This window comes from Calypte anna, chromosome Z (genome assembly GCF_003957555.1).
Source record: "Calypte anna isolate BGI_N300 chromosome Z, bCalAnn1_v1.p, whole genome shotgun sequence".
NCBI classification, from domain to species: Eukaryota; Metazoa; Chordata; class Aves; order Apodiformes; family Trochilidae; genus Calypte; species Calypte anna.
The window spans coordinates 34,573,522-34,595,935 of record NC_044274.1 but is presented as its reverse complement, the minus strand read 5'-3'; the positions used below and the strand labels follow the sequence as shown (position 1 = coordinate 34,595,935).

Sequence of the window (22,414 nt, the reverse complement as noted above, 5' to 3'; positions counted from 1 at the left end):
GGCTACACAGCCCTCTGGTGTATCAGCCAATCCCCCAAGTTTTGTATCATCATCCTACTTGCTGAGGATACAGTCTGTATCCTCATCTTCACTGATGAAAGTGTTGAATAAACCTAGACCCAGTACTGGCCCCTGGAGAACACCACTACTCACAGTTCTACAACTGGACTCAGCACTGTTGATCGTGGCCCTCTGAGCTCTATTGTTTAACCAGTTCTCAATCTATCTCACCGTCCACTCTTCTGACCCATACTTTCTGAGTTAGGGCATGAGGATGTTATGGGAGACAGTATCAAAAGACCTGTTAAAGTCCAGGTAGACAACATCCACTGCTCTCCCTGCATCTACCCATTCAGTCACACTGTCATAAAAAGCTATCCGTCAAACATGATTTATCCTTGGCAAATCCATGCTCGATATTTCTGATAACCTTCTTTTCTTCCATGTACTTAGAGACAACCTCCAGAATGAGCTGCTCCGTCACCTTTCCAGGGGTGGAGGTAAGGCTGAGTGGTCTGTAGTTTCCTGGATCTTCTTTCTTGCCCTTTTTGAATATTGGAATGACGTTGGCTTTCCTCCAGTCCTCAGGAATCTCTTCTGCTTTCCATGATCTTTTGGAAGTGACGGAGAGTGGTAGAGCAACAACATCTCTCTGTACTTGTGGGTGCATCCCATTGGGGCCCATGGATTTGTTTATGTTCAATCCTCACTGACCAGTGGAGAGTCTTCCTTTCTCAAGGTTTTTTCTCTTCCTTTCTCAAGGTTTTTTTTCTTCCTTTCAGGCTCTGGGATTTCCAAGACCTGGTCTTAGCAGTAAAGACAGAAGCAAAAAGGCATTCAGAAGCTCTTCCTTCTCTGCATCTTCCATTATCAAGGCAGCCATCTCATTCAGCATGATTCACATGATTCCTATTCTTCCTTTTACTGCTGATGTATTTAAAGAAACCTTTCTTGTTCTCCTTTACATCCTTTGCCAGATTTAATTCCTCCTTGTTGCTTTGCTACATATCCAAACAACATTCCTATAATTATTGCAAGTGACCTTTTTTCACATACTGTGAGCTTCTTTCTTCCATATGACTTCTTTTCAGTAGCTCCTTGCTCATCTATGCAGATCTTCCTACTCTACTCAATTATTTTACTTAATGGAATGCACCCATCTTGAGTTTGGGGGATGTGATGTTTTAACACTAACCAGCTCTTTTGTACCCCCATACCTTGTAGAGTCTTAGCCCATGGAGTTCCTCCAAGTACATCTTTGAAGAGGACAAAGTTAGACCTCCTGAAGTCCAGAGTTGCAATCCTTCTTATTTCCCTGTTTCTTCCTTTTGTGGTACTGCACTCTACCATTTCATGATCATGATCACTCAGGACATTCTCCTCCCAATATGTCTTCAACTAGACCTTTATGGATTATTATAGAGTCCAACAGTGCACCTTTCCTTGTTGGCTCTTCCACCACCTGCATCAGAAAGCTGTTGTCAGTACACTGCAAGAGCCTTCTGGACTGAGTATGCCCAGCTGTGTGGCCCTTCCAAAAATGACAGGGTGATTGAAATCACCTGTAGGCACTAGAACATGTGATCCTGAGGCTACTTCCAGCTCTCTGTAGAAGGCCTTGACGCCGCCTTCTTGGTTTGGTGGTAGACATGTAGTAGATATGCACAACAAATTTACCCATATTTGTGTGCCCTTTAATTCTTACCCGTAAGCTTTCAACACATTCTTCCTCCCACCCTGTATAGAGCTCAATGCATTCCAGTTGCTCTCTCACACAGAGAACAGCTCCACCACCTCAAGTTGCTGCTAAAAAGTACACAGCCATACATGAATATAGTCCTGTCATGTGAACTATCCCACCATGTCTCAGTAATTGCAATGAGATCACAGCCCTGTGAATGAAGCCTGGTTATGTCCCACTACCCCTTCAAATCTAGTTTGAAGCTCTGTCAATCATCCCCACAATCTCTTGCACAAAGACTGAGTCTCTTGCCCTTTTAAAAAGGTGTCTCCCATGAGGTGCCATCAAGCCTGGTGCTGTATAGGCATGCCATAATCCTTGTTTGCATCTTACACTGTTTACCTTCATAACTGTGGCAGCAAGTTGCATGAGACTAATACTCATTATATTTAAAAATACTTACTTTTATCTGTTCTGAACTTACCTCCTACTGATTTCACTGAGTGTCCTTGCTACAGTAATTCAGACTTTGCTTTTAGTAGTTCTTCAGCTGTTGCTGATTGACCTCACTTTATCCAACACATTAATGATTTTGTGAAGCTCTGCTTAAGCATTCAAGTTCTCTTTTCCTGTGCCTCTCCAATTGCATTACATGCTTCCTGAGCTGTGGAGACCAGAACTTCACATAGTACTATAGGCATGAGAGGGGTGAGGGCGAGGGACATGGATGTGTAAAATGATAGAATTATACTCTGTGCTGTTATGTTGTTAGTACTCATGCTGGTAATGCATCATGTCTTGGGTCTGACTTGGCCCTGAAGTAGATTGTCAGCACTCAGCTGGCTGTTCCAGAGGGTGGAACACATAATGAGAGCTGAAACATTTGTTAAGTCCTTTGCATGAGAAGATATGCCTGGGACATAACAAGCTCCATCTAGTCTCCTGTAAAGCGCTGACCCAGTCTAAAGTCTTCTGAATGCTTCACTGAAAGAACAGTGGGGATTTCTTTTCTTCCTTCTTTTGTTTGTTTGTTTGTTTGTTCGTTTATTTTGGGAGCATGCCAGTTTTATTGACCTTCTGAGGGCTCCCTGCATGAATAAATCATCATGGGGAATCATCCATAGAAAAAAACACCGAAGGAGATTCTGCACTGATAGTCTGAAAATTTGCAAAGAGACTGGGTACAAGTGATGGTGTCCTTTGACGGCTGAAATTTGAGTGCTAACTTATCTAACACTCGTCTTAATCCCATTACATGCCCAGAAAAGGGGACAGAAGTGCAATTCTCATTGCCACACAGCTTGAAGCAAGGTTCAGAATGTTTTTGGACACCGAGCTATAGCTGAATTAGATGCCCACCCATCTAAAAGGCATCAGTGAACACAGGCAGTGCCACAAAGGCTGTATTTCCATTCCGCTGCAGTTTTGTGGCTAGTCTGGGAAGGGGAGGCAGGCAGCACTGAATGATGAGGCATGGGATCACAGCCTTATTGCTTAGGCAGGGGCTTGTCCCCTGCCAGCATGTGCTGCGGAGGGCCTGAGGGCCCCTTGAAACTTCTGCTCACTGTAATCAGCACTTTTTCTGGCTACAAACAGTCCTTCGGATCTGTGAATCCTCTTTGGGATTGTCAAAACCCATTCGATGGAAAGCCCTACGGTATTTGATCCAGGCTGTAAGCAGATGCAAGGGAAGGGGCTGAAAGCTATTTAAAATATTTTGCAGAAAAATGTAGGTAATTAGAGGGTTAATCTGTTTTTCCCCCGAATGCCTGATTTCATGCGCCCATCTTGCATAATGCTTTGGCTGAACTGCACAGACCCACTCCTGCCACAGTCAGCACGATCCCATCCCACTCTTCTTCCTTAACACCATCTCAAGCATTCCCTTTTTTCCAGCATCAGCACCGGAATCTTCTCCAAGGAGTGGTACTGAAGGTTCAGGGCGTTTGGAGGTTCGGTTTCCATGGCAGCCAGGCTCCTGCCCCCAGACGGGAGCTCAGGAAGAAACAGGAGGGAGAGCAAGAGAAAGTCATTAAATGTGCCAATTAGTATGCAGCACCAGGGCTGCTGTGGCAGGCAGCATTTGCAAAGACGGGCAGCAGCAGGGGTGCCCTGAAACATGGCAGGCCAGGGGAAGATGGAGTCGCAGGCAGGAGCTGAAGTGCAGCTGCCCGTGGCTGGGGCACCAAGGAGAGTATCACACCAGACAACTACTTGTTCTCTTACTGATGAGCTCTCCAGCACCAGTCACACCCTGCAAACTAAATGCCCCAGAAACAGGGAGGCCTCTGATTTCCTGTTGGTTGTGAAAAGCACAAATATTACACACTCTCACGTTTGTGCAGTTGATAACCATTGATAATGGTAAAGGGGAAATAAGTTCAGTTGAACACATGATATTTTCTGCTACCACTTAGGCTGTAGTGCGTTGCAGAACATGAATTTTAGAAAAGATGCAGCTTAGAGACCAGGGTGCATTTTCATGGGAATGGATGATGGGGTTCTGCTGAATTCCAGTTGTGATGCCAAGCGATGTTGCTGCCCGCTCCCACAGAGCATCCAATTTCTGTTGCATGTAGTCTTTTTCTTAATTTCTTGGCCTAGGTTGTTGGTGGTTTCTTTTAGATTTCTCTGTTATGTTAATGATTGCAATATTTTTTCCTGGACTGACAACATTTCAGTCAGATCTACAAGTATGTTGTGCAACTGTACAGGAGCTATACATGTTTTGCTGTGCTTCTGAAAAAACAGTGCAGTGTGACAGTTGGAGATTGTTAGAGGGATTGATTCTGTTGTGATGTAGCCATGCTAAAATATCGAATATCTAAAAAGGGAGCACTCTAAATATCTTAATAGGACATTGGCTGGTGCTGTTTCAGATTTTGAGTTTCTTTTTAGACACTGCTGATCACTATCTTCCATCGATTCTATGGGAAGAATCTGCCTACGGAAATTTCAAAAGAACTTGCCTATTATCTAGTGATTTTTTTGTTGCTTGTTTTTGTTTAGGCTGTAATATAATACTTCTCAATGTATGTTTATTCACTATAGTATATCTTAGTGCTTCATCTGGGATATAGTTGTTTTAAGGCATAGTTTACTGATCTTGTGTGAAGCTTCATGTGTTCGTTTTTTTCAATAAATCTCTGTAAAATGTGCCATCCCTCAGTGCAGATTTATCTTGATTATCTGAGTTGAACATGAAAAAGTTTTGAGCAGGATAAGAATTCCTCCTGGAATTCCTCTTGGAAGTGATAATGGAAGTAATTTAGAGACTAATGAAATGGCATTGAGATGCTCCTCATCCCACTGCCAACCTCTATCTGTGCCAAACTGTCCAGGGCCTGAAATACACTGGAAATCCCCTGTATGTTGTGCTCTCTCATGTTCAAGGAGGTACCACTGTTTGCAGAAAGCTGCCCTCCAAAAGTATTATGTTCTCCTTCGCCTCCTGGCCCTCTGATAGCAGACATTATTGAGATTTTTCTTAAAACACCTATGTAGGTCTTTGCTTCACTTCAGAACCAATTAAGATGATGCACAATATCAAAAAACACGCATGGCCAGCAGGTCAAGGTAGGTCATTCTCCTATCATGGGACCCCACATGGAGTACCACGTCCAGTTTTGGAGCCCCCAGTATAACGACATGGAACTGTTGGGGCAAGTCCTGAGGAGGGCCACAAAGATGATCAGAAGGCTGGAGCAGCTCTTCTATAAACACAGGCTGAGAGAGCTGGGGTTGTTCAGCCTGAAGAAGGATAGGCTTCAGAGATACCTTCTAGCAGCCTTCCAGTACCTGAAGGGACCCTACAGGAAAGCTCAGGAGGAACTTTTTACAAGAGCATGTAGCAAGAGCACAAGGGACTTAAAAATGGAAGAGGGGGGATTTAGATTAGACATTAGGAAGAAATTCTTCACTGTGAGGCACTGCAAGGTGTTGCCTGGAGAAGATGTTCATGCCCCATCCATGGAAGTATTCAAGAACAGACTGAATGGGGCTTGGAGCAACCTGGTCTAGTGGGAGGTGTCCCTGCCCATGGCAGGGGATTTGGAACTAGATGGTGTTTATGATTTCTCCTAGACTGAACCATTCTAAGATTGTATGATTCTGTACTGTAGAATGTGTTGCGTAAATTGATTATCAGTCACATTTTATTTTTAATTACCTGAGTACATTTTGTGTAAAGTTTCCACTCAAACTGAAATACTGTGGGAGAACGTGTCTGTTTCTCATTTCTGGAAAACACCAACATTTTGAATGTCAAAATTTATTGCTCAAAATTATTTCAAATAGAATCACAGCATTATCTTGTTTGGAAAACCCTTAAAGATCGTCGAGTCCAGCCTTCAACCTAACACTGATAAGACCTTAGCTAAGCCATATCCTTAAGTACCATGTCTATACAACTCAAATACCTGCAGGGATGGTGACTCCACTGCTGCCCTAGGCAGCCTATTCCAATGTGTAGTAACCCTTACAATGAATAAATTCTTCCTAACATCCAATCTAAACCTCCCGTGGCACAACTTGAACCTGTTACCTCTTGTACTATCACATGTAGCTTCATTGAACAGACCAATCCTCACCTCTTTACAACTCCTTTAAGGCATTTATAGAAAGTGATAAGGTCTCCCCTCAGTCTCTTCCAGGTTAAACAACCCAAGCTCCCTTATACACTCCTCCTAAGACCTATGTTCCAAACACTTCATTAGCTTTTTTGCCCTTCTTTGGACACACTACAGCCAAAAGTTATTGTAATTCTTCTATCAGTCAGTCCTTAGACTAAATACAACTATCTCTTCCTTTACTGAGATAATGATTCTCTCTTCATTTTGGCAGCACAGAACAAAGAGGTCTAGGGCTCAGTTCCACATGGCCTGATTCTGATGCATAATATAAAAATATTACACATTTCTTGAACCCTTTTTTTTCTAAAACCTGCATCCTAGCTTATGCTTATATATGTAGCTCTGTCTTTCATATAAGTTAGTGCATCCTTCTCTTTCTTTGCATACGTATTACTTATTATTTCCATAAACAGTAACACCGGTTTTAACTATTCTGTAATATTAACATAAAATCTTAAATTTTAAATGTCTAAAAATATTAACAATGGTAACAAAAGTAAAGATAACAAGATTTTTCCATTATTATATTATGTTAAAATTAATTGTTTGGAAATGAATTTGTGACAAATACATTGTAGTGATTGACATCCATCCCAGTGTTAACATTCAGCAGAAAGTACATAGCAGTTTTTCCTTTGTCCTCCAGCTGATAGCATAATGAGTGGCTTGCATGGCATGGCCTTCACATGGCCCCAGAGAGGTTAATTTCATCCTTCGTGCTAAAGCATGATCACAGAATTTAAGCCTTGGAAAGAAATAATAAAGATATTTACATATGCTGAACTAGAATCTTTAGCCTGGGCTTCTCAGAGAGCAAGGACATTGATCGTAATGATAAAGGTTCTTTGACCGAGTGACATTGCAGAAGAAAATTCTACTGCAAGTGTGAAATAACCTAAAGCTGTACTATGGCTGCAAGACAGAATGCAAATATATTCACTTTGTGAAGGGAACAACTCCCTGTGGTGGCAGGCATAATCCCAAGACCCTTGAAATTTGATGTCAGACTGTGTGCTCTGTTTCTTTATCCAAAACTCTGCCTGAGTTTCACCTAAGGAGAGCCCAGAATCTTGTCCTGAGAGACTGTGCTCCCTGACTCAGGGGAAAACCCTATTTCTGGGTATGACAGCTGAAAAGCGTGATTCCATCAGAACTTTCTGACAGATGCTCAAAACCTGTGAAATTCCCCAGGAGCCAGTGGAAGTTGCCTTATATCCTGCCAGTAAGGGTGTGTGGGGTCCTGCCAGGTAATGGAAAATTGGAAAATGGAAAAATGGAAAGCTGTTTCTGTGTTCTCTTGGAGAAGGCCCCAGTTCTGCCTTATTGTATTTTATTCCCTGCCCCTCTCTTGCAGAGGAAAAACAAATGAGCAAGGTCACTGCAGTTTTTATGTTCTACCTGCTGGAGAGGTGAAATTATATTTATTATCCTCATTCTGAATATTGTATTTGTTTCAGCAGTATTCATTCTGAATATTACATTCCTTTTGCTGAAGTAGAAAAGCATAAAAGCTTCTTGTAACTTGACAGTGTTTTGACTGCAATAGCCTGTTGAATTGCTGCTTCCTTTGGTACTTGCTGCTTTATTAAATTGCTCCTGCTGAGCTTAAAGAGGCCTTGATTTGAGTAAGTGCCCATCAGGGGAAATAACCCATATTAAATTGTTTAACATGGAAAGTTCTCCCCTGCTTTTTCTCTATAGCCAAGACAGTTTTGTAGTCAACTTCCTTCTGTCCTAACTGTGTCAGTCCTGTCAGAGGATTATATGGACACTGGGAAGCTGTCTGATCTTAAAGAGTAAGAAGTGGGGTTCAGAAACTGTCAGACTTCACTCCTGTCAGAGAGAAGCATGGATAGAAGCATTGGCTCACATATGGCACTCATTGTTATCTCTTCAAAACCATCAGAAAAGTGTATGTAGCAATACTTTGGGGTTTCATACACTTCAGTGCAGTGCATTTACTGTCATGCTATAAACAGTGTCCTGTGTAACTAGATGCAAATAATGTGTCAAAATTTAGTGGCATACGTTTTGTGATGGAGTCTTCATGATCTTGCATTAATCCTGTTCCTTCGCTATCTAGCTCATGGATCTTGATAACAAAGGACCCTGTCACTCCTACAGGGATTATTATGCAAAGTGTTCAGAAAAAATTAAAAGCAAAGTCAAATGGATCAAATACACAGTACAGCAACTTGAAGGACATTAATTTAAAATCTCAGTAATGACATGAAATCACCATGCCAGAGGGCTCCCTCCTTTGTCAGAGTTAGCTGGTCAGTGATAAGCCAACTCCTATTTGGCAGAGAGGAAAGTCAAATGAAAAGGAGTTGCAGCCTAAGGACAGAGTCAAGGATAATGGGAACTTGAGAAACACCCCCTTCCTGAAGGCCATATTGAACCATAAAATGAAAATATTGTGATGGATACAAGATCCAGCCATGTTTTCAATGGAAATAGACACAGAGATCAGGATGCAGGGTTAGGTGAAGGTTACAGCCTAATACACAAAAAGAACAATAGATTTGCCTGGCAGGGAAACAAAGAAAACTATACACTAAGGCCTGAAGCACATAACATTTTAATAGGAACATCACTGAGTTTGTTTGATAATACTATGTGTGGATCATCCTAAACACTTCCAAAGAGCATTAAAAATTAGCATGACTTTAAAGGGAAACGAATGCTTTATGAACACTATTTTGTAAGTTTTCACTTGAAGCAAATTAAAAATACTCTAAAGTACAAAGGCTCATAAACAGTGTTAGGGCTATAGTAACCCACTGTCATACAACCAAGCTGAAGTGCAGTTGCTATGGTGAGCTCTCTTGTAATTTTAAATTACAAACGTTTAAAAGTAGCATTTTTTAAAAGTGTTACTATTAGGTATGAGATGTTCTGCAAGAGTGTATTGGAGCTCCATGTAGATCAGGCCTTCATTGAGCTAGGCATTATAAAAGTATAGGTAAAAAATTGCCAGCCTAATTTAAGTATGATATGTTTTAGTACCATATTTTTACAGAGATTGAGTTGGGAAACCTAGCCCAATGTACTGAACTGCCCAAAACACTGTGGTTGTAGGCAATCTCAGAAACCCCCCCCAAAATTGAGATTCATTATCTTAACAATGTGAGACATTAATTTCCTGCTGGGCTTACTTTGAATGTCTTCTTAACCTCCTTGAAATCTAAGAAAATCTGTAGTCTGAAAATGCTGCATTCAAGATATAGAGCTGATATTAATTTTTAAAAATGGAAATCTCAGAAAATTTAATTACTGTGCTAACTACTTGGGTGTAAAATTGCAGCCTGTTTTGTTTTGTTTTGTTTTTTTTAAACAGGGCATCTCACGTTTGAGTTCTCAGTTTTACTGCAGATCCTACTTCTCTTTGAGCAGTAAAAGGAAAATTACATTTATGCATTGATTTTTACTTAATTATGGTATTACATCAGTGCAGCAAGAAGAGAACTCAGTATTTATTAGGATTCTTCTTCATCCAGAGAGAAAGATGAGCAGACATGAGGAAAGAACTACCTCAGTGCTGCATGGTTAAAGGAGCTTGATCCTAGGAGAAGGTATAAGAATTTCCAAAATGTCCCCCTGGGGCTCTGCAAAAAGTGTGAGGGTTTTTTTCCACCTACCACTTCTCCTTTGTCCACATACCACTAGCATTTGGTGGAGGATGTGAGTAGCATGTTGCACAATCTGAGATGTGTGGAAGCCTGTATGTGTTAAATCTTCAGAGTCTTGCCTAAAATGCAATAACGCTGGTGCAGAGCCCTAAATTTTTTCAGAGGTCACTGTGATCTTCTCTGTTCCCTGTGATCACCTGGTAGTGAACTTAACAGGCTTTATGTCAGGAAGCCAAACTTCTACCCTGATGGCATGCTATCAGGGAATGTGTCTACCCGGGGAAATGCTAGGGGGGATTTCTTACTATGCTGACACCCTCTGCAAATATGTGCATGGGAAGAGATTGTCTAACCTTGTTTTAGCAGCAGAAAGATGCTCCAGCATCACAGGAAGAATTTACATCTCAGTGTTGCTTTTAAGCAAACACAGTCATGTGTATTCCAAGAGCTATTGTGTGCACAGTGCAATATAATGTTTCCCGAATGGAAAATGACAGTGCTGAGGATAGAGACAGACACTGAAAAGAGTTAAGAAATAAAAATCCAAAAAGCAAATGCAAAACCAAAACCCAAATCTGTGGCTCCAAGCCTTCTGTTGGTTTAAGTCCTCCCTTAACACCAGGGTAGAAATTTAGCCAAGAGCTATAAAATGATTTCATCACTGCCTGGGCTACACTTTGGCACTTGTGTCCAAGAACAGTATTTTTAGCCTGCCTTGAGGAATAATTCCACATACGAATTTGATAAGGGCAATTTAGAATTTTGCAAGCTCCATAGGAACGAGTGATTTTTTTTTTCCTGGTAATAGCAGTTACTGATATTTTTAGTGATCGTATTGCATGTTATGTGATGGATACCTCATTTCAAAGCAAATGCCTGTTTCAATTCACAGAGTAATGTCATAGTACAAGTGCAGACATAAAAACAAGAATTCATGGAAGGAAAATAAATATTTTTGTTCTGTTTAATGAAACTTTTCTCTTCTGTTTTCCAGTTTATGGAAACAAATTACAACCCAGAGAAAATGAGACGTAGAAAACATAATCAAGACTGCAGAGAAAAGGAAAGTGAACAGATTAGCATCTGGCTGAGGACCAGTGTAATTTAGCCTCTCACAGGTTCCTGCCAGTGTAATTGTCTATCTGGATAGACTTAGATTATCTTGTTGACACTGACAGTGTAGAGTATCACAGTGCAGGCACTGAAGACAGGTTGGGATTGTGGTTATCATTATACTTCTCCCTTGTTATTTTGACAAAAAGAGAGAAGTCTTCACAGAAAAGAGCAATTGCTAATTCTCTGAAATAGGATTATTACTGGTCTTTCAGTTCATAAGACCTTGCCCTGCCTTCTTGATGCTTCTTGCTGGAAAAAATGTATCTCTGAACTGCCTTCAGTAGTTGAAAAATTTGATCTGACGTGACTTGCCCAACATCATACAGGTAGTCTGTAAACAAGGCAAAATATCAGACATGAAATGGTTGACTTGCTTTTTGCATTGATAGTTCAAAACAACCTCTTGTGGGAAAGATGTGGGAGCTCATTAGGTTTGCCCATATTCTTAGGATTTGTGAAACTAAAGACTGCTAATTTTGTTGCCTCACATGTGTGGCAGTTTGTTAATATTGGCATTTGTAACCCATGTGATAAATTAACTATTCAGGAAAAGGACAGGAAACTATCTAATGAAAATGAAAGTACTGGAACATCTGAGACATTTTACTAAAAATTGCAGTTCTCCCATGCTGTTTAAGTTATAGAAGCACTTTGTCACTCACAAGTAAGAACTAAAGCTACAGATGAAACTCTGTTGCTCCTCTTGTCTCCTATAATGTAAGTTGATGTGTTCAATAGATAGGGTCAGGCTTGCTACATTAACCTATAGTAAATTAGGGAAAAAAAAAAAAAAAAGTGGTTTTGAGTAAAATGAATATGCAAATATATTATGATCTTCAGTATTTGAGAAATAGTTTTCAGCTTGACATCAGGCATAGAGATTTCCTAGTGAACACAAAGTGGTTAATGTGTTATGATACTAATTTCCAGTCTGCCCTTGAGTAACTGCTACTTGTTAATGTTGACGGTGCAGTTAAGCTAGCATCTCATCAGTAGTATTTCAACTAGGTAGAGACCATTTTCCCCATACATTATAAAGGTGATTTTTAAAACCTTTTCACCCTGGCTAAGTAGCCCAGATTGCTTGGGATTAATATAAAAATAGGATTTGATACTTCATAAACTGCTTTGGAAATCTGAAGGGCAGTGGCTGTAGTTGATTAAGATTGGTTTGCTGCTGACTTGGACACATTTGATGATCATCCCAGAGCCTGTGAGAATTTCAACATGAGTTGTTCCAGCAGCTTGTCTGCTGATACCTGATAGCTGTCTTCATTCGGTGGTACAACAGGCAGACACTGAGGTGTGGAAATACTTTTAGGATACAAGTGATACAGTGACAGCTTTTCATAAAGCAAAACACAGGGCTTTTCATGAGCTCAATATTTCCAATTTCAAGTTGTGCCACTGGAGTGATCAGTGATTATGTGATATGGCATAACTTGATATGGCAAGTTAGGAGGATACAAGGTGCTTTTGAAAGGAGAGGCTACCTGGTTCAAGGGGTCAAGACATCTCTATTTAGTAGTAATCCCAGTGCCCTGCTTTTAACCACAGTCCTGAATTCCTGTCTTTAGAAACTAATCTAAATGTCTACAGATTTCACTGTTCAAGTTCTCTTTCCTTTCAATTTATCACAGTATACCTCCCTTTCTCTTCACTTAGATTATCACTGATTGTTTAACACTAGAATTTTTCCCCATTTTAAACTAAAGGAAGTTATATTTTAAAGAAATAAAATATTCTTTTCTTTTTTTTTTTCACTCATGCACAGCTCATCCTGGGACACCAGCTGTAATCTGTTACTGTGCAGTGATGCAGATTTCTATTCAGTTAGCTTTCTTTCTGTCCCTCTGATAGGAGAAATTTCTTTTAATCAAGATATGTTAATCATGTTACCTTCTTCACAGTACTTGTCTGGTCTTACTTCCAGGGCACTTCATGTTCCTTAGTACAGAGTATGCGCTCTGTAATGCAGTAACTCCTGCGGTCTATTAATTATTGTGTGTATTTGGCTGACCCAATATGACATTGAATTGTGTAAAACACAGAAATAGGTAAATTTTATATTTCTTTTCAGCTTAGCTTTTAAAAATGTCTTTGGAAGATTCTGAATTGTGATAAACATTAATTCGTTCACATATATTAATTCCATGCAGTATTCCGTGCAGTGTCTTTCCTTCATTCCACCCTCTTGGCAGAATAATTTCTAGCTCTCCGTAAGCCTTACTGAGAAGTTTGGTAAGAACTGTATGTTGCAACATGTGGCCTATCTGCATATGACCACAGGAATAGCTTCTCCAGAGGCTACTCTGGACAAGGATCCTGTCACTATGAGTAACCACCAGTGCCTGCTGAATAGTACAAAAATAGGTTAAGTAAATAGTAACATTTCTTTCATGTACTCCCTTAGCCTCCAGCACTCTGCAGCTCAGACACTTCCTGGGACCAAGGTGGTATCTTTGTGGTTCATAGTCCTTTTCAGATTTGTCCTTCATGAGTGTGTTTAATCACTTTTTGATCTCAAGTAAGACAGTAGGTTTAGCAATATCTTGTGGCAATGTGCTCCACAAGCAATAGTACACTATGTGACAGGATGCCTCTTGTTTGTAACAAACCTGCCAGTTACCAATTTCTTTTGTTGTTTTCTGATTCTTGATTTGGTCTTTCTTACAGAGACTAATGGGAAGAATTTTATCTCCAGTGGCACAAAGTTAACACACAATATTGAACTCACATTGCACAACAAGAGAGAGAATTTACAGTGTTGTTCTAGAATGTTGTTATAGACATTGTTTCAGTTTTTCTGACAAAACTGAAATCAAGAACTTTAGATACAAGTCTCATTTGAATAGAGATGAAATGAAGAAGGGTTAAAAGTGAAAATGAAGATACATCTTCACCTACTGGCTAATAATCCACCTTATTTTATGATTCAGTTACCTAATGTGCTGGAGTAATATTCTTTGTGATTACTGAGAAAATAATACATTGTTTTTCTCCAACTGGACAGAGTAGGACTGATGATATTTTTAAGAGAGACATTAACTTTGTCTGCAAGGCCAGGGCATGGCAGAAATAAAAATAAAAATTATTGATTTTTTTTTTCTTGTACTGAGAGAAACATTTTCCAGCATTTTATGAGGGGGAAAGAGCAAATGTTCAGCAGCAGAAAAGAGGTATTCAGTTTTAGCAGTGACATGATAACTTTTTCTATGCAGTTATATCATCCTAAAATGCAGGAACAAGTCAGAAGACCAAAACATAAATAGCAAAAACTACCCTGAAATGCTATAAGCTCACAAGTATAAAGTATGCTTTCTTAGAAGGGGATGAACAAATTAATCAAAAGGTATAGCTTGGTTCCAATTTTATAAACTAAGATCTAGTTGCATTATGGAGACTTTTCACATGACAGTTAATTTAAGCATCTGCTGAACTGTGTGTTGCTGTTTTCAAGTCTACCACCTGGATCTGCAGACAGCCTGAGATCATCTTCAGGCTGCTCTGGGGAGATGCTGCACTCAAGCCAGACAGGGTATTGGGCAGTATCAGGGCTGTAAACCATGGGTTAGTCATTCGGGTTCATTGAGCTCACAAAGTAAAAAAATTACTTTTATCCTGTTGGCAGAAAAAGCATCACTAGTCTTCAGAGAATATACAGAGCACTGTGACACATTACTGCAATGCTACTCTGTGGGTATCGTGGGAGCCTGGGAACACTGAACGTAAATGAGGAAGCCCGATTTCCATGGCTATGCAATTGGCTGTTGTGCTTTTTACTGCTTGAATTCAGAGTATTCAATGCTTGAAGACAGAAACTGAAAAAAAAAATTAAAAATGGTTATGTAATACAATGCCTGTAGAAGCTGGGGGTTGGATTTAACGTTCTCTGCAGGAGTGCTCTCCAAATATGTCCACCAGCACTTAGTAGGAGGAGAGATTGCTCCCTGTTCTGAGTAGTCCCTGTCCTGGCTTTGGTCAGCCCCTGCAGCACCATACAGCATGGCTCTGGAGCCCCAAAGCCCTCTGTCATACCCTCAGCAGCACAGTCCCTGAGGCTGCTGTGGTGAGACCAGGTTACAAAAGTGTGGCCAGTCCATTCAGCCCTCCCTCTTCATGGTACAAATGACTAAGGCATAAACCTGGTGTGAATTGATAGACTGACTGGTCACCTTATTTCTAGTGCCTTGCCTAGCTCATGGCTCCCATCTGTGCAGCCCCACATAGAGCCCTATTCTTCTGTACCTCTGTGGCCTGGCTTCCCCTGGCTCCACTCACAAATTCCTGTTCCCAGCAGGAGCACAAGGTTTCATTTGTTTATTCTTTGTAAGAGAGCATGCCCGTTTGCTCACAAACCTTGGGCAACAGGACTTTTGGTTTCCATGGCATCTGGGCAGTAGAAGTTGAAACAGTGACAAGGGCAGGATATTGACAAATGCATTTTTGATTGACATAGGGAAGCTGCAGTGATGGCCTGCCTTTAGCTTGATACCTATCAGCTGAGAGCTCTTCTTGTAGCAGTAAAATTAATGTGTGACAAAGTTGGTTTTACATTGGCTGGCTGGCTGGCTGAATGGATGAATGTGTGCAGACCCTTGGGAAAGAAAAATCAGCTTCCAAGAATTTCGTACTACAGGCCTAATTTCCTTCTTAAAACCAAAACTTCGGCATTAGACAAGCCGCACCATTTCCTAGTGCCTATGAAGCAGGATATGGAACATAGGAAGTCAGAAAGAGAAGAAACTTTAGCAAACTCCTGATTAAGAAACCCTTCTTTAAAGGCTAAAACATGATGCTTTTGCAGCAGTCCTTGAAGCTTGATGTTTGCTAGACGAAAATTCTTGTTTGCTGGATGGTTGCTTGATGTTTGACAGATGAAAACAATGTTCAAGGTTAGCGTAATTTTCAAAGTACTAAATTTATTTAAAAGATGAGTGCTGAATGTGGTGACAAGTGGAATGACATTGTGTTGTTAAGAGTGCAAGATTTCATACATGGAATGGTTCAGCAGTTTCACCTTGGAACTGCTTTGGAGACCATCATAGTTCACTGATCTGGCATAGTAGTCTCCTCCCTGTGGATAGTTTGCACATTGCAGAAGGTAATTCAGGCTTTCAGAAGGAAAAGAAGGTCCCTGGAAGGGACTTCTGTAGAAGAACAATTTTAAATAAAAACTAACCAGTATAATGCAGGTGCTTCCAGGTAAGCATCAAGAAAATACACTCTAATTTGTATCAATAAAATGGGCATTTTTGCAGCATTTTTACACCCACAGTATGGAATTTAAAGTGATAGCATACTAAGTTAAAGTTATAATACTTTGAGACCGGTCATAACCTTGGCTAGACAGAATATAAAGGTGTTATTTAACTGCAAATGTAGTCTATTTAGCACATAACCAATTTAAAATTATGTGTGTCGAGCAGCACTGCAATTCTGTTGTGCATAATAGCAGGAACTTTATCCCGCATGTCCTGATGATAGCTGAGAGCTGCTTAATACTTGCATTTCTTATTAAAGCATACACAGAAGGCATCCCTTTGAAGCTCTCAGTACCTTTGAAGTTTGGTCAGTGTAATCATATTTCCTTCATTGATCCTTTTTGGAAAGGATCCTTATCCTTGCTGAGATTAGGCGACAACTGCAAAAAGGCACTCCACCTCTCTTCGCTACTGTTACGGTACAACTGAGTGCCTGCACTCAACAGTCTAGAGAAAATCAGAAAAAGCTCACATCTGACTGGCAATTTGTTTCATGCATCCTGCAAACAGTGGCATCAAATCCCAGGCTCCCACTGAAGAAAGCTCTGAAGCATGTGCTTCATTTTAAGTCTATGCCTAACATAGACCTTAATGCTTTTCTGAGCATAGTGAGTGTTGACTCAGTAACCATTGATCATTAATAGAGGAGGAAATGTGCATTTAGAGAAAGTGCCTTTGAACAGACCCTGACCTATGCTTCTGATGTGGCTGAACTGAAATCTGAGTTGAAAGCGAAGGTGCTCTTGGATCACAAGTAGGTAGATACTCAGTCTGCTACAGATTGTACTTAGTGTTGAAGAGATATTCTGTCTTCATTGCAATGCCATTTGTCATGAAAAGCACCCCTTATAATACATCTATTGATATTTTGCAAGACATCAAATATTATCTTTACAGATACGCTGAGATATTGGAAATAGTTTTGCCTAAAATGATTACTAGCCATGCAAAGATAGGGAGACCTCAGGACTTCTCACACAGCTCCAGGCAAGACAATGTACAAAAAATAAAAAAGAACCCCATGTCTCATGTTTATCTGTAAATCAAATTCTTGGTGTCAATAGTCATAAATCAGTCTTGCAAAGAGGCTTTGAAGAGAGGCAGCCAGGTCTGTGATGTTGCAGATCATCACAGAGTCATCATTTGGTGGCAGTTTATCATCATCCCTCTAGAGGTGGGGCATTCATTTTATTGAATGACATTGAAAGTTCTACCACAAATACACTGTAGCAAGGAACCATAGGAAAAGAAGATTTGGAGAATGTTTAGGTTTTGGGTTTTTTTTTTAAATTGCTTTCTCAAAATCTCTCTATGTAACACGTGACAAATGAGAAAAAAAACAGACAGATATTTCATGGTTTAAAGCTTCCAATAATTTTAAGGAATTGGTCAAAGAAATTACTGAAAAGAACCAGTAGCAGAGGGTATATGATGATCAGATGTAAGAGCAATTTAAATATTCTATGAGAACAAAAGCTTCTGCTCAGTAACAATCTCACAATGGCACTTGCCCTTTGTCTGCGGATATGTGACTGCATGTTTCTAAGGGACTAACTTTTCTGACTTTGCAGTGAAATACCTCTCAAGATGTGGTAAAAGTGGTGGTTTGAAGCTGTTTGGTTGCTATGTTATGATAATGTGAGAAACTGAAGCTTTGTTTGCATCTCAGTGTGCTTGTGTGTTACTTCAAATCTCCACATAATTTACTGACTTCTCAAAGATTATTAAAATACTGATGCACAAAGCCTGACTGCCAGTCTGCCTGTCAAAGGGGTAAAGACCTTTCTGTAATACAGAAATGAATGCACTGAATTGAGCAAAGCACTTTAAAAATCTGTATCTATTTTCTGTCATTGGTGTGGCCATGTGCATGTGTTCAAATTAGGCAGAAAACCACGGGAACTGGGTTCCCCTCAAAAGCTCTGGAGCCTGTGCAAAGCAACCTACATTGAGTCAGACGCATATCCACAAAGTTACCAGGGAACTGAGATTGGGAGCCCCACCTTTCATTCAGCATACCAACAAAAAATACTCTCTGTCACTCACATAATATCTCACTTTGGGGACGGAGAAGAAAAACTTTGTAGTAGGCCAAATATAGAAAGTTTTAACATTCTGTTTTTATGGCATCAGCACCAAGCATTGATTTGTGGCAATACATGGGACAGGGATGAATTCTCACTACCATAGCTGTGTTTTTGGTATGCTGAGCTAATACTGTCTTACTGAAAAACAGCTTGAAATGGGTTTTCTGTGTGATTTAGAAATAATGTGAACCCATTCTGGCTGAATTATTATTCTTTTTTTGTTCCATTTACTGTTTCAACTTACAACAAGGAAGACTATTTGTATTAACAAATACAAAATCTTTAAGGAGAATTATTTTGAATTAACAGAATTTTGAAAGTGCAGATGAAGTTTCATCACTAAATACATTTTCAGGCAGGAAAATGGGAGTTAAACAACAGGTGGATACCCGTGAAAAAGCTTTCCTTTTTTCTTTAACTACTTTGGAAATATTCACAGCTGTCTTGGTGCAAAAGTGGTCAGAAAATCCATATATCTCTATCACAGTATCTCAGCAGTTGCACTGTTTTAAAAGTACTTGAGAAGATTGAGTAGTATTAGTGTGATCCACTCGGAATGGGACATATCAGGAACACTAACTTGCTTAGACACTGAAATAAGAGATTTCTTATTGTTTATTTATTATTATTTTAAATTATGCTTAGGAAACCTAATTTTAAGTAAGTAATGCATTCTGGTGTAAATGAAAAATGTTCTAAGAGGTTTTCAGAAAGGCATTGATTCAGTGAAAGATCTTATCACTGTGAGCTGATTTGGGATGAAAGTCCGTGTCTTAAAAGTGTTTTATTATCAAAAAACCTGATTTTTTTTTTTAAACTTCTGTAGCAAAGGATAGGAAAAAAAATATTGAATGGGGCTAACTTTGGAAATTATGAAGAGAAAATAACATTTCTTTAATTCACTCAAAACTAGGATATTAAACTCTAAAGATCCTAATCCTACAGTGTAATGCAGTCAAACCACTGTGTCTTCATAGATTTCAGTTGGTAATACTGAGTTTTTAGGAGAATCATCAGTGAAGATTTCATTTCATTAATGTTTTTCAGTTTCCTGAGTGTTAAAATGGAGAGTAAAACTGTCCTAATTTAAAGTGGGTTAGTAGAATAAATTAATGAATCATTTTATAAAACTTCCTTTTCCTTGGATAAGGTGTAACAAGCAAATGTTAAAGATTAATTTATGCTTCCAAAATAGTCTTTGGAGATTCTGTTGAGACACCTGTCATGGTAGTAAGTTGAGAGGAGAGTTTAGACCACAAATGCCTAGTTCTTAGAAGCTCCTTGGAGTGTATGTATCAGACAGGGAAAAAAAAATCATGGATCTGCTTTATTCAATGTCTTTGTAATCTTCCTTGTAAGGGTCTGGAGGAATTATTTCTGATTCTTTCATTTGTTTTCCTCAGGTTGGAGGTCACACCATGCTGCCCATTCGTTGGATGCCTCCAGAGAGTATCATGTACAGGAAGTTCACCACAGAAAGTGATGTCTGGAGCTTGGGGGTTGTGTTATGGGAAATCTTTACCTATGGCAAACAGCCATGGTATCAGCTCTCAAACAATGAGGTACGTGTAACACATTCTCAAACTGCATATGGAACACTGGCACGTGGTGTAGCTTCCCTGGAGAAGGGGCAGCAACAAATTTCTTTAGTAAAGGCAAACACACTGATATCAGGTATTTGTGGTATTGAACATGAACTTCATGTTTGAATCTCTTCCTTTTACCCTTTTCTTCCCAGGTGGACAGAATTTGTCCAAGCAGAACTATATTGCTTGGAAATTAGCTTGTACTTTTGTATAGAGGCTGTTCTGGGTATTGAGAAAGACCACAAAGCAATGAAAATGAGCTTAACTGTCTCCTGAACTAGCTTCAGTGATGTCAATTCCATGTCATACATGTCATGGTTTCAGAGTGATTGTCCAAAACTGCTCATGAATATATTGAAGTAATCTGGAGATGTGATGATCTCCTGATTTCCAGGCAGTCACAATTAACCTCTTTCCGGTGATAGCCACAGTGATACTCATTAACTTTATGAAGGGAGGGAGGGAAAGGCACTGGTGCTCTGTGTGAGCAAGATGAAACTTTGCCTCCTTCTGAGTTGAGATTAGGTTGATAGATGAGTAGAGAGAGGAGGTGTGAGATTACTTTGGGGTTATGATTCACTCTTGAGCAGAAGGGGCAACGTAACTGAACTTAGTAAAGTTGTTGCTCCTTCACGATTTGCGTTGCAGTGACTTTTCCTGATGACATCGTGCTGCTCCCCTGTCTGCCTGGAGATACAGCCCTTGGCAGAGCTGGCTGGGTGACTGCCACCCATGAGGCTGGTGCGGCAACTAGCAATCAGCTCTTCCATAAATGAGCCCCACATAGTTGGCACAGCTGAGATGATCCTTTCCTTGTGATTTCTTCTAGGTGATTGAGTGCATCACTCAGGGCCGAGTCCTGCAGCGACCTCGCACATGCCCCAAGGAAGTGTATGACTTGATGCTGGGCTGTTGGCAACGGGAGCCTCACATGAGGCTTAACATCAAAGAAATCCATTCCCTCCTCCAGAACTTGGCCAAGGCATCTCCAGTCTACTTGGATATTTTAGGCTAAAGTCTCCTAGCATTTCTTCTTACGGGCTGCAGGAATGAATGTGTTCAACTGCCGCTGAACTCCATTGAAATGTGTTCTTAACTTTGACAGTATTAATGACAAAGTTGCAGACAAGCTTTCAAAGGGCAAGCAATGTGCACTTCTCCATCTGTAGACACAGTATTGACTTTTTAGACATTACGGAGGCGTATCTGCTCTCTCTCTCTCTCTCTCTCTTTCCATTTCTATCATTATTTTTCTCCTCTTCTGTCTTTCTAATCGATTTGGCTTCTGCATTATTGTAACTCTGCATAGACAAAGGCCTTAAAAACCTGATCTGTTATATCAGCAGACTCTTCAGTTTGCCCACCACAACTAACAATGCCTTGTTGTATTCATGCCTTTGATGTGGATGAAAAAAGGGAAATATATATTTGACTCGAACTTTGTGAATTCTGCTGTACAGCTACTGGGAATTCCTATGGATTCACCTCAATTTTTTTGCTTCGGCATGTGAGTGGAAAAAGAAGACTGGTGTTCTCTATATGAAGCATGTTCCTTGCAGAGATAAAGCCAGATGGATAGAAGACAGTCTTGTATGATAGACTTATCTGGAGTAATTAGGGGATCAGATGGCATCCAGCCCCCCCCCCAAAAAAAAACACTGAGATGATTCGATGAAAGGCAAGAGGAGGCTCAGCACTTTCCCTGAAGAGTCTTTCTGAGGACTAAAGGGATTGTTCAAGGAGGTGCTTTGCCAGCACCTTTCATTGCAAGATACAACTGAAAGGGAAAACGATGCTGCCTGCACTGCACACAATTATGTTACATGATAAGCTAAGCACCTCTTTGTTTTGTCTTCTGGTAGGATATTGTCATGACACTGGTATAGAAATGTTTTCTAGCTAGTCTTTTTTTACTAAAGGCTGAAGCTAGGCTTATTAGTGTACAGTATTAATTTCAGGATCCCATGTTGAAACTAAGAATTTTGATAAGATAGGACATGCTATAGGTGCTGGAGCAGGTGTATCTTATATCATGCTTGTCCAGCAGCATATTCCTTCTTCAATCCTTTTTCTTTATTTTTTTAACCATGCAAGCAAAACTATGCATGGTCTTTGTTGATTAATGCCCTTTGTGCAGAAACTACCATTCATCTTGTAGTATATCCTAGTAGGTGTAGCAAACTCATAACAATATAACTTATATTTCATTAGAAGGGGCTAATAGAGGCCATTAGCCATGCTAAAATGCCTTTACAATGTTACAGATACAATAGGCTGATATAACATGAATAATCTAAAGCTCGGAGATCACTGGTTATATTTGAGCCATGGCAGGGGATAAAGATCTCTAGAGAAAACATATTAAAACATATTACTCTGAGTTTATGGCAAATATGAGTGCAAAGACCCTAAGTTCA

The 22,414-nt window shown here is 40.0% G+C and overlaps 1 protein-coding gene across 3 annotated transcripts in view; it reads left to right on the top strand.

Annotated features, from left to right (window-relative positions):
• The window catches only part of NTRK2 (neurotrophic receptor tyrosine kinase 2), a 206,746-nt gene extending 185,616 nt beyond the window's left edge, over positions 1-21,130 (top strand). For 2 of the 3 annotated variants that reach the window (XM_030466981.1, XM_030466984.1), the window contains 2 exons: positions 19,815-19,973; positions 20,827-21,012. In XM_030466981.1, the coding sequence (XP_030322841.1) occupies positions 19,815-19,973; positions 20,827-21,012 (345 nt within the window). Of the gene's footprint in view, positions 1-19,814; positions 19,974-20,826 lie in introns of all 3 variants that reach the window. The other variant, XM_030466982.1, reaches the window with a different exon arrangement.
• The last annotated feature ends 1,284 nt before the right edge of the window (positions 21,131-22,414 follow it).